The sequence below is a fragment of the Haliotis cracherodii genome, unplaced genomic scaffold, assembly GCF_022045235.1.
Source record: "Haliotis cracherodii isolate W230 unplaced genomic scaffold, xgHalCrac1.p SCAF_1, whole genome shotgun sequence".
Lineage (NCBI taxonomy): Eukaryota > Metazoa > Mollusca > Gastropoda > Lepetellida > Haliotidae > Haliotis > Haliotis cracherodii.
The window spans coordinates 37,708,278-37,720,453 of record NW_027266264.1 but is presented as its reverse complement, the minus strand read 5'-3'; the positions used below and the strand labels follow the sequence as shown (position 1 = coordinate 37,720,453).

General features: G+C 40.1%; 1 protein-coding gene across 1 annotated transcript; it reads left to right on the top strand.

The window, feature by feature from the left end:
- The first annotated feature begins 104 nt into the window (after window positions 1–104).
- LOC139464141 (uncharacterized) lies at window positions 105–4,065 on the top strand. Its single transcript, XM_071245676.1, has 6 exons — window positions 105–129; window positions 897–1,225; window positions 1,679–2,164; window positions 2,347–2,442; window positions 2,681–2,725; window positions 2,902–4,065. Exons 1-6 carry the CDS (start codon window positions 105–107, stop codon window positions 4,063–4,065), a joined length of 2,145 nt encoding a protein of 714 aa, XP_071101777.1.
- The last annotated feature ends 8,111 nt before the right edge of the window (window positions 4,066–12,176 follow it).

The following is a 12,176-nucleotide window of genomic DNA, read 5'->3' as shown; positions in this document are numbered from 1 at the left end:
TGCTATGGTGACGTCCCTTGCCTTGTCGAACATGATGTCGTGTGTGAGAAGGTACATACCCTTCCCTCATCCAGTTTATCTGTACTTAATATGAGTGCAATCACATGGTAATGAACAGACAAGAACTAGGTAAGCCCCTGTTCTAGCTCCTGTACATTAAATTGATACGGTATTTTCTGTGAAATTCTATATAGGGTAAACTACGCTAGATCTATATAAGAGACATTTAATCCATGTACACGCGCATAAACTAGGCTATAATAAATATGTGATACAGTTTATGGACAGATAAAAAGAAAAAAATATCGTTAACTGTACAGATCACATCAGTCTTTTAGAATTATGATCGATGTGTTTTCAATAAAAGTAAGGTAGATTCTAAATCTACACTGTTTTAGGTGAGGTGAGGTGAAATGGGGTTTAACGTCGCGTCCAAGATCATTGCACTTATATAGCGACGTGTACACACTGTTTTAGAACCGAAAGTAAATTTACATACCTAGGCCTATCGGTAGAGGTAGTTTATTAGAAAACCTTTCAAACAGTAACCTTAGATATTGATCATTAAAATATCGCGTTAAAATACGCATGTTTATGCACAAAATCAGTAATAAATTTATTTGTTATTAACGGGAAACAACTCAATTTACACCAAAGAGTTGTACGCCCTTTACAGCCTTGAACCAAGCCTTGACATTTCCACATACATGTATATTTTACGGGACTTTTGACTGTCGGTTGATCTATTTAGCTTGCATTAGTGTGCTTTACTAATGCTCATACTATTATCTGTCGACGTCAGATTTTAGAATAATTGTAAATTTACACTTGCTAATTACGATTCAGAGTTTGTTTAGGCCAATACGCCTAACCGGTTTCATTGTTCTTGTTTCCAGGCAGTTCTCCTGTCCTCCCGGATCCACAACCTCCGACGGACTTTGTTTGGAGTGCTCAGACGCAGCTTTCCTCCCAGTATCGTCCTCAGTCAGTCGTTTTCTCACCGAGGGTAATCTGTAGCCAACCAGATACGTTCGGCGATAACTGTACCTGGCCCAGTGTCAGTCAACCCGAATCCAGCTATGCACCAGCCGTGGAACAGCGTTGGATGTCCCGGGAACAGCCCGATATACACAGCACAGAAGCACAGTGGCCATTTTCTGACGATGAGTCAAATTCTTCCCCGTGCTGCACTCCATTGTCGTCCACAATCCACTTAAGCAGCGAGGTGTGTTTGACAATAAATGTTTATGTACATGCCATTTTATTGCTGGATATCTATATGCCTAACTTTGCCATTACCATACCAGTGGATCCTAGATCTACACTGCTGGCCATTTCCATGCCTAAGCTAAGGGTTCTAGACCACATACAATATTACTATTACCTGAGTGGCTCAAGTTGCAAACTCCATCCAGTCTGTAGTAGACCTAGTACTCTGTATACAGGCTGCGACTTTATCTACAACTTCGATACCATGCAGGGTTTAGTAAATATATATCCCTGTCCCATAAGGACCGTTAATCATAGCCAATATGTCAACATTAATGTCTATTAGAAATGAGACAAAAAGTTAAGTGGGCACTCAAGTTTTGGGCACTTACTGGTGTTACAGTAGGTCTACAGTACTGTAGGTAAATCTACAATAGTTGTAATGTGTATTATTTCGAAATTATTCCAGAATGGTCAGGGTAGGTCCACAAGTTACTCCTACCATGATAATCATCCATCAACCTCTCTGGCAACAAGATACCAAGGTCTGTGCGAACTAGCAAGAGATTTAGATCATCTTCCTCCACATTCTGAATCTGGAAGTGGCTCAAGCCAGAGTCAACCATTGTCCACACTGACAACTGCATATCAGGATCTGTATGAGAGAGCAAGGATAGAGCTGGATAACAATCCACCTAGTGATCAGTCAGACTCAAGCAGTGGTCAGCTACCATCCCCCTCCTCTCAGAATGAAAACAGAATTGACTTTGAGAGTGACTCAAACCAGGAGCTACCTGCTCCTGGTGATTTCCCAGAAGAGGATCATTCATCAGGATCAGGCTCTTTCCAGGGACCACCTCCTTCTTATGATAGTGGCTATGATGACACCATTTCTGGAGATCACAGACTTGAGGTTATTGACCAAGAGGTCATGCTACATCCACACCAGCCAGGTGTAAGTATGATCAATAATGATAAGGATATTCTGAATCAAGTATTTATGAGTTATGTCTTGATTAATTTAAAGTGAGTGTTTGCAGGGAATGTGATAATGGTTGTTGGGAGTTATAGATCATTTATTGATTTGGTGTCTTATGATAAGGTATAGTATAATTTAGCAGTCTTGATCTTCTTCAGCCCATGGCCCAACTTTACAGAGGTGATGTTGAGCAAGTTCTCGTGATAGAAGTAGTCCCAGCTGTGCCTCAGATCCATGCAGAGCCAGCCAACCAGGTGAGAGGCATTATACAGGATTTAGTTTGAAGGAGCCATTCTGAAGAAGGTTCAGGACGCTTGGTAATCTCTTGGTCTGTTCTAATGACCATTAACTAATGATGTGACACCAATAACAAAGGAATTCAAACTACATGTACTGTATAAACAATCAGTATTGTCTCCTTTGTGTTTTGTTTTTCTATAATGAGACCCTTATTAGATGTTTGATTGTATATTGTAACCACTTTCTTTGCAGAATCCATCCTGTTGTCCTATTGATCAAAGAAATGTATCTTCACAGGTAAGATATGAACAATATTTTTCACATCTGGTATGAATGTAAAACATGTTAAAAATGGAAATTTAACCCTCCTGGTTCATCAAAGGCCTATTTGTTTCAAATATATACCAGGGTATTTGAAGTTGTTGCACTGATTGAAAGTCAATGTTTCTCACTCACAAGTTTATTTTTTACAGACCTCTCAACTGCATCTCACCCTCAACAGGGCTGCGTTTGATTGCCATTTGACTCAGAGTAGAGGCTCCTGCTCCTCAACAGACGAACCCTCCCATGGCACCCTTAGCATGGCACCCTCAACCTCCAGATTGGTTCATAGAGACAACTCTCTCAGCAATGGCTCGCTCACTGAGAATGTCAATCTGAGGAGCTACAAAACCAGACAAGAGCCAAAAGCCTCTCCCATCACCATTAACTCCAACAGCAGTCAAGACAAGAGTTCTTTCGATGATGTCTGCAGACAGGTGAACACTTGCAGCAACAGCCTCTCACCATCTGGTGACTCCATCACTGCCCCATCCACAGCAGATGTCTTCACAATTACAAGCAGTGGTTCTGAGTCTGTCGCTTTCTTTCCAGCACCACCCAATGCATCTTCCCTTACAGTAGTTTCTTCTCAGAGATGCCACTTGGCTGATATAACAACAAAGGTAAACATGGATATGTATGGACTGTCCAATATTGATCCATCAACCTCACACACCCCTTCAACCTCAAACGGGGCAAAGAGAGCTCACTCTGAGATAGAAGCTGATGATGAGGCAACGCAGAATGGATTTCCTGACATCAGCCCAGATGACAGAATACTGAGAACAATGAGCAGAGTAAGGAGAAGTCGAAGGTACAGGAATGAGATAAGGGTCATCAATGGAATCAATAGACACATTGAGGAGCCCTGCAACAAGCTCCCTCTACCTAAGAGAAAGAGAAGCCTGTCTCCCTCTGTTAGGGGATACAAAAGAGCCAGGACAGCAGTAGATAGATGGCAACGGACAGCATCAGGACATGATCTCAGGATCGCATCTGGAAGTCCCCCGGTATCTAGAGAAAGCTGTCTCCAAGAGGTGCCTGCAGAAAGTGCCAGGCATCACACAAATGACTGCCATCAGACACAGACATCTGGGCATGACACCGGATCTGGAAGTGACTCACACGGAAGTCTCCAGAAGGTTCAGGCAGAACCCAACAGGCCAGAGTCACCAGTCTTGCAATCAAGGAAAAGGAAACTCCCCACGGCTCATGCTGTGGAAGATGCTGCAACCAATAAGTCAAAGAAAGGGGAGGAGATGGCACAAAGACCCGAGAAAACGACCTACAAGGTCTTTCAAAATTTGTGCTCTTGAACATTAAGAACTATAGTGAACTATCCAGGTTATGGTGTTACCTGTATTGGTTAGGCAAATCATTAGTTAAATAACACCCATTCGATTACTTCCTGATATATATGTCATTCTATGAATTTGTTAGAACCATGTTTAAAAGGCTGGCATTTCAATATCAAAATCATTAGGACAGATCTAAATTTGGGCTTTGAAAGAAATTGTCGTTCATTAGTTAATTAATGCCTGTTCAATATCTCCCTTACACAGTATAAGTTGGGTAATATCATGTTTATAGCTATGGTCCTCTATGACAAAATCCCTACAGATCTAAATTTGAAGCCAGGGCTTTGAAAGAAGGTTTGTCAGTTTATATGATTATGTTTGTGTTATCTGATAATGTACCTTGCTATTGATTTTACATTTGACAATGAGCAATGCAAACGATGTGTTACAATTACTGCTTGGAAGTGGCAACCGTGCCGAGGCAGAATGTTTTCTGTGCAATACATTTCATTTCAGTTAAATATATACCAGTATGATTGCTGCAGAAGAGGGATGAGTTCTTCATGAGCATACCAAATGATAACGATGTGTACAGGACTATATAGCATATATATATATATATATATATTATTTATTTTTACACTTGTTTAATGTACTTGTATATATGTATCATGTAGATGTATGTTATGAATACTCATGTTATATGAATGAAGTTTCAAATGTAAAAGATATTAGCATTTCCGTTGTGAATGTGTGAGAACAGCATTTTATTTACAGTAAAAGTGATGTACATGATGTGATAAATAGATATACCATGATGAAAACAATAATCAAATCTAGATTAAATAAACTTAAAACATTTCAAAATAATAATTTTGAAAAGCAATTGTTACTGTTTATCAATATCAAATATATTTACATCTAGGATGTAACGAAGAAAATCATGAAAATATTTTTTTCTATACATATATAAAAGATGTATTTGTCGAGGTCTATTGCTTCAACACCAAAAATATAATATATTTATATAATGTTGTTGTATTCTATGGACTGTATACAGCCCGGAACAACACGAATAAAACTTATAAAACGTCACCGCTGTGTTATGTACTGCTTTCATGCTGATGTTCTCAGTCTACTGTCACTTCACTGTTTGAGAATGAGTTGCAGTCTCAGAAGGTGTATGTTTGCATCTGGTGGCTTCTTCAGAGGAAAGCAAAGTATGAGCGAATGAATACATACTCTAATACGCTCTTCTCTGTAGCGTGGTTGTGTCAATCCTCCTTCGGGCGACTTGGTTTTATTCCACTCTTGGCGAAAATAGCCGAACGTGAGAACGTGATTGAGTCTTCAAAGAGAGTGAGGTAAGTGTGATTATCTCCCTTAGACCCTTGTTCTCGTTGGGCTACTTTTCCCACAATCTGTACAACAAGCGATTCTTTGCCCCCGTCCTAACAGGGTGGGCGTATCGGGATAGAATAGGTCTTCAGCAACCCATGCTTGCCGTAAATGGCGACTATGCTTGTCGTAAGAGGCGACTCACGGGATGGGGTGGTCAGACTCGCTGACTTGGTTGATGCATGGCATCGTATCCAAACTGCGTGGATCGATTCCATGATATCAATAACTGGATTGTCTGGTCCAGACTCGATTATTTACAGAACTCCGTCATACAGGTGGAATATTGCTAAGTGCGGTATTAAACAACAAACAAACAAACTTCATGGATTCTTTTCCAGTTGAGGGTACAGTTTCTATACCAATCGGAGAAGTGCAGTGCAAAGTTTGATTTCGATAAGCGGATTCTCTGAGAAATATTGCCTTTTTATGTTTTGAGCTTAGAAATATGTTGGAGTCGAAGTCGGCGGTATTAGTGATCCCTACTCACTTTTGTGTCTTGATATCATCATACAGCCATATAACATTCAAAGTTGGTGTACCGGTGACTACGTATATGATGTTAGATACATCCACTCATGCATCTATTTGTCTGTTTTCCTTTATTGTTAAACGCCGCACAAAGCAACATTCCAGCTATATGACGACAGTGGTATGTAAATAATCGAGTCTAATCCAGTCAGTCCAGTGACTGACATCATGAGCATCGATCCGTGCAGTTGGGATACGATGACATGCATCAAGCAAGTCAGCGAGCGGTGCCATTGGCATCAACGTCCAGTGATGGAACACTTTCGGTGTATATGATCGAGTCCAGTGTCCCGTCATGAAGGGGTTGTCTTGACCTCACACCCCCGCCAACCGGGAACCCAGGTTAGAAGAGGCTGTGCTAACCTTCATGCCAACCTCTCAGCTACTTATTTTGAAACGCTACAGCTTTTGAAATGACGTACACATGATTAATCAAGATCAGATCATATTCCCCGAACATGTAAGAATCCACAACATTTCACACGTTTCTTTTTTTCCGTTACTACGATGGACCCCGTTGCACAAAATGATCTTAGCTACGACTATATCGTAAGCATATGTAAAGTATTGGAGTTATGGTCACCTAAGTGGTAAGATCGCTTTGTGCATCGGAGCCCAGGATAGCACCGTGGTATGTCTCCATCGAACAAGTGCGATTACAAGTTGTAGTCTACCAATACACTGCGTGTGGTTATCTATCAGCATCTCAACCTTTTGGAGGGAAGTTTGACTTCAATACATATTATTTTTAAATCACATTTTGTGTTTCTATAATCCCTTCTTAAAATGAATACTCTATTATTTGTACTTGAGTGATGATATATATTTTGGACACGCTCAAGACTGCAAACACTCCGTTACCTGTATAAATGGAAAAAATGCAAATATCACAAAATATACAACCCTGTTCAGTTACTAGTGCAAAAAAACTTTATCTCTTTTTTTAGAACAATGTTTCCAATTTAATTTGTGTTCTTGCGTTTTGTTTGGTGGCTTGTTTATAGCTAATTGAGATATTATTTACACGGTATTTTAATAAAATAGAGACTGCTTTAGTCTAGGTCCAGACGTTTTTTTCCAAGATTGAACTGTATTACTCAATGGGATCTACAGATCTAGTTGGTAACATTTTGGATGTACATCATCCAGCCCAATATTCAGTTGCACCATTGTGATACAGCTTGAACTAACACAGCGTTGGAACCCAAGTTATAGCACGCCGTTATGGGTGACACGGGGAACGTAGTTGGATCAGGCTCCGTGACAACACTGAGGGGACATCGTCACCCGATTGTATAGATTGCTGCTCCAGTTTTCAGACACTGGTTTGTCTCTTCAGGGCTCGACTATTTACAGGCCACCGAGGTGGGATATTGCTGAGTGTGGCGTTCAACAGTCTTCACTCACTCACTGAAGAGAGTCTCTGGATGTAACTCCCTACACAGGTGACCATGCAGACAAAGCAACGTTTCGATTCCCTTCGTGTCATAGTTAAGTATTCTTCCTGGTAATATAATATCAACGTAGTCGTCCAGTTTCTTTTAAACTGTTTGTCAGAATGCCTACAGTTGACCGTCTCATCTCAAACCATATTCGCCTCAGCCAAGAAATGTGAATGCCGAAACCTTTAAGTGTTTTCCCTTTTCCGATCTTTGAACATCCAACGCGTCTGTATTTTGAAGGTACATTCATGGAACGCGTGTAAAACTTCCATGGTCCACAGAGCTGTCTTGGTGTCTGCGTGTTTGGCTTGTATGTGTATGTTTTAGTTGCTACTTATCATGGCCTTCACCATGCTGTGCGTCCCGTCGGTGGAGCTGTACCGGGACTGTTACACATGAATACAGTTCTGCATCAATATTCCAGTTTTTGTTCTGGGCTTTAAACTGGCTGAAATCACCGAAATCACAGCTGCTTGGTGCTATTTTACCGATATGTAGAGCTAAAGGCACAGGTATAAAATAGAAGACATGTCTGCAAGTAGGGAGTGTATGCATGCGAGATCATAGAGAGATAGAAAGTTGTCTCGGTGAAGTTACACCAGACATTTGTCTGGAAGGATGTGTGGGATAGTTACTTGGTTGTATGTTGTTTAGCGTTGCTCTCGGCAATATTTTAGCTATATGATAACGGCGTGTCAAGTCCTGAGACGGACCAGACAAACATATGACTTACATTATAAGCATCTTCTCACAAATCAGTGAGCGAGTCGCGTCAGTCATGTAGACCTCTTGAAATTTGGTATACAGATATTTGACCAGTAAGTTGAAACATAAAAATAAATAAAATGTTTTCGGCAAAATATTCTAGGGTCTTTTTCAGATTAAATTGGATGGGTAGGAAGAAATTAAAAAAAACAAACCTGTAATAACTTGAATTTGACACATTTCAGTATTGTGTCTGTTTTCCAGAGTAGACATACTAGTACTGCTCCGAATATTGAAGTCCAAGCAAAATAGTTTCAGATATTTTTTTGTTGTCAAACGAATTTTACTGTCTGTGCATAACTTCACTAACTATATTGATGAGTGATGTCAGGTGACAGTTAGTCTGTTCTGACCCAACACTGATAAAACGTTTCCTTGGTGACTAGATACAGATGCTGCTGAGGTCCCATTTACTGCCAGTGATGTCAGGTGACAGTTAGTCTGTTCTGACCCAACACTGATAAAACGTTTCCTTGGTGACTAGATACAGATGCTGCTGAGGTCCCATTTACTGCCAGTGATGTCAGGTGACAGTTAGTCTGTTCTGACCCAACACTGATAAAACGTTTCCTTGGTGACTAGATACAGATGCTGCTGAGGTCCCATTTACTGCCAGTGATGTCAGGTGACAGTTAGTCTGTTCTGACCCAACACTGATTAAACGTTTCCTTGGTGACTAGATACAGATGCTGCTGAGGTCCCATTTACTGCCAGTGATGTCAGGTGACAGTTAGTCTGTTCTGACCCAACACTGATTAAACGTTTCCTTGGTGACTAGATACAGATGCTGCTGAGGTCCCATTTACTGCCAGTGATGTCAGGTGACAGTTAGTCTGTTCTGACCCAACACTGATAAAACGTTTCCTTGGTGACTAGATACAGATGCTGCTGAGGTCCCATTTACTGCCAGTGATGTCAGGTGACAGTTAGTCTGTTCTGACCCAACACTGATAAAACGTTTCCTTGGTGACTAGATACAGATGCTGCTGAGGTCCCATTTACTGCCAGTGATGTCAGGTGACAGTTAGTCTGTTCTGACCCAACACTGATTAAACGTTTCCTTGGTGACTAGATACAGATGCTGCTGAGGTCCCATTTACTGCCAGTGATGTCAGGTGACAGTTAGTCTGTTCTGACCCAACACTGATTAAACGTTTCCTTGGTGACTAGATACAGATGCTGCTGAGGTCCCATTTACTGCCAGTGATGTCAGGTGACAGTTAGTCTGTTCTGACCCAACACTGATAAAACGTTTCCTTGGTGACTAGATACAGATGCTGCTGAGGTCCCATTTACTGCCAGTGATGTCAGGTGACAGTTAGTCTGTTCTGACCCAACACTGATTAAACGTTTCCTTGGTGACTAGATACAGATGCTGCTGAGGTCCCATTTACTGCTAGTGATGTCAGGTGACAGTTAGGCCACAATAAATTGTCTACATTTTCATCAATTTGGGCAATTCAAATGCAGGCAAGAAGCATTATATTTTGTTACAAGAACTCTCCAACCAGCTATGAAGCATGAATGTTTCTACCTCTATGGTGTACCAGTACTTCATCCAGGGAACTCACCGGGAAATGTAGGTGATAAATGGATGCCAGACAGGGCTTTTGGTAGTGTGGCAGGCAGGGATGAAATTGTGTTCTTAGCCTCACTGTAAATTAGCTAAAGCAGATTAGATGGAGACAACTCCAGTAAGTTATGTATGTTTCTGGTATGTAAACATCAAAGTCAATTCCTCTAGTAATGTTTCTAAGCACCATACCTCACTTAATAATTACGTCTTTAAAGATATATAGGACTAGTCAAACCATAAAGTCTCAAATAAATCCTTCTTTAGTTGATGTGCGAAAGGTTTCATTAGATTACAGAAATGTTGTTTGAGTGTGGCTCCAGAAAGAAAAGCCTATTCTGTGAAGTGCCTGCCCACCAGCCCATGGCTACGATCTTTTCTTTCTGGCTTGTGAAGTAAACTTTAGGTAGCCCTACTGGCTAGCTTATCTTCTATCTAGTGACCTTAAATATATAAACTGACCTTCCAAATCTCCAAAAGAAAATGCTGACTTGAAAAATAAGACCTATTTCTAAAAATAACAAGCATAAAATACTCATATCCCCAATCAATATTACATGTCCGGTTGTGTGCAAGGCATTACCTCTTGTGAACTATGATTACTGGACCTTATTATAAATGGCCTAAATGCAAGCACTAAAAAAGTTATTACTGGTGTTGTTTTGCCATCTGCAGTTTATGATAGAATACGTAACTGTATTTGTAATGAGTTGTGTTATTACTTAAACAGTAATCAGAGTAAGTACTTAGAGATAATTGAGAGCAGAGGTCACCATTAGGTGTACTGAGAAGTAGAGCACCAATCATCTGATGACCTGAGTAGTAGACTGAAGTCTGGAATGCTACAGCACTGGCATGATCAGTAAACAACAAGTCCAGTTTAGCTCCAAGACAGTGAGTTGGAGAGTGATTGAGTTGAGTCATTTTCCGCACATTAAAGAAATCTTCAAGTTTCAGGGTTTTTTTCATGTTACCAGCATGCACTAGGCTGGTTCGGGTGCCACTTGTAAATTGTGTTTTCACAATAATTCACCATATACCTTGTCCAAGTTCCTTTACCAAGTGGTATACATCACAATTAGGTAATGATGGTAATGGTTCTCTGACAACCCTGCATAGCTGTTTTTGTATAATGTGTAAACGGTTTCTGAGTTTTGCTCTTGCTAAGGAAATATTCGTAAAAACTCCCAAACTATCAAAAGGCACAAGTTTACCACTAGACTGATTTATATGCCCCGTTTGGTGAAGAAATATTGTCGTTTTTCAAGATCTGTACCAAGTTTGGTGATTTTCAGTCTAAGTCAAAGTCGTTGCCAGGGAAACTTGAAAAATACATTTAAAAAAATCCCAAACTATCAAAAGGCACCAGTTTATCACTAGACTTATTTAAGTGCCAAGTTTGGTGAAGAAATATTGAACGGTTTTCAAGATCTGCTCCGGAAACAAGGACTACCGCCATTTTCAGTTTAAGTTACAGTCATTGGCAGGGAAACTCATTTTTAAAAAAAAAAAAAAATTAAATCCCAAAGCATCAAAAGGCACCAGTTTTCCACTAGGCCTATCTATGTGCCAAGTTTGGTTTAGATATCTCTCATGTTTTTTTATTTCTGCTCAGGAAACGAAACGTGACGGACAGACGGCACCCATTCCTTTATCCCCCTTCCACTTCGTGGTTGGAGATAAAAACATAGGTTGTTATTCAGCTGTGCCATATTGCTAGAAAGATGACTTTTCTTGAGCAATATCAAAATGCATCATATTGTCATTATGGTGTGATTCTATAGATTACCGCTCTGCCAAATTCATTGATATTGACTTTGACTGATACTATTAAACCTTATTAAAACTAAAAATAAATTTTCTCTTAGTGCTACCAGATTTCTCCTTGCATTTGTTAGGGTGGAATTTTTAAAAAAAATATTGATTTCAAAAAGTCATCACAATAACACTAAAACCAATTGCTTGCAAATATACTGAGCATATTTTGAATGTACTGGAAGCCATCTAACCATGGATGTGCAATTTCTTTATGACATTGTTTTAAATCAAAGATGGTGGCTTGGTGGGATTTCAGTGAACGCAGGTTGTATGAGACAACTAAATATATTAGGTAGTCAGGCTTGAGCTTGACATGGTTGATAGCATTTCAATTGTATGATTGTTGCTCTTAATATTAATCACTGGTTGGTGCATTTATGGCCGTCATCATTAAGTTGGAATGTTGCTGAAACAAACACTGCAAAACTCAGCAGGACCCTCTCACCTGAGGTGATACCAATAATGATGTACAGCACACAAGCTACAACTGGTGTAAGTCACTCACTCACTCAACACAGTTATTCTGATAATCACACAGCCCTTCAGTTGACAGCTCACAGCAATCCTGCATTGCCTCTTAAATTAAAATAGAAATCTTTGAG

What these genes read in the sequence shown, in the direction of transcription:
- LOC139464141 (XM_071245676.1), top strand. Translation starts at nt 105, where the DNA reads ATGGTAATGAACAGACAAGAACTAG. An exon ending in ATGCAGAGCCAGCCAACCAG is followed by an intron (nt 2,443 to 2,680) that starts GTGAGAGGCATT and finishes CTTTCTTTGCAG; the next exon opens with AATCCATCCTGTTGTCCTAT. An exon ending in AAAGAAATGTATCTTCACAG is followed by an intron (nt 2,726 to 2,901) that starts GTAAGATATGAA and finishes TATTTTTTACAG; the next exon opens with ACCTCTCAACTGCATCTCAC.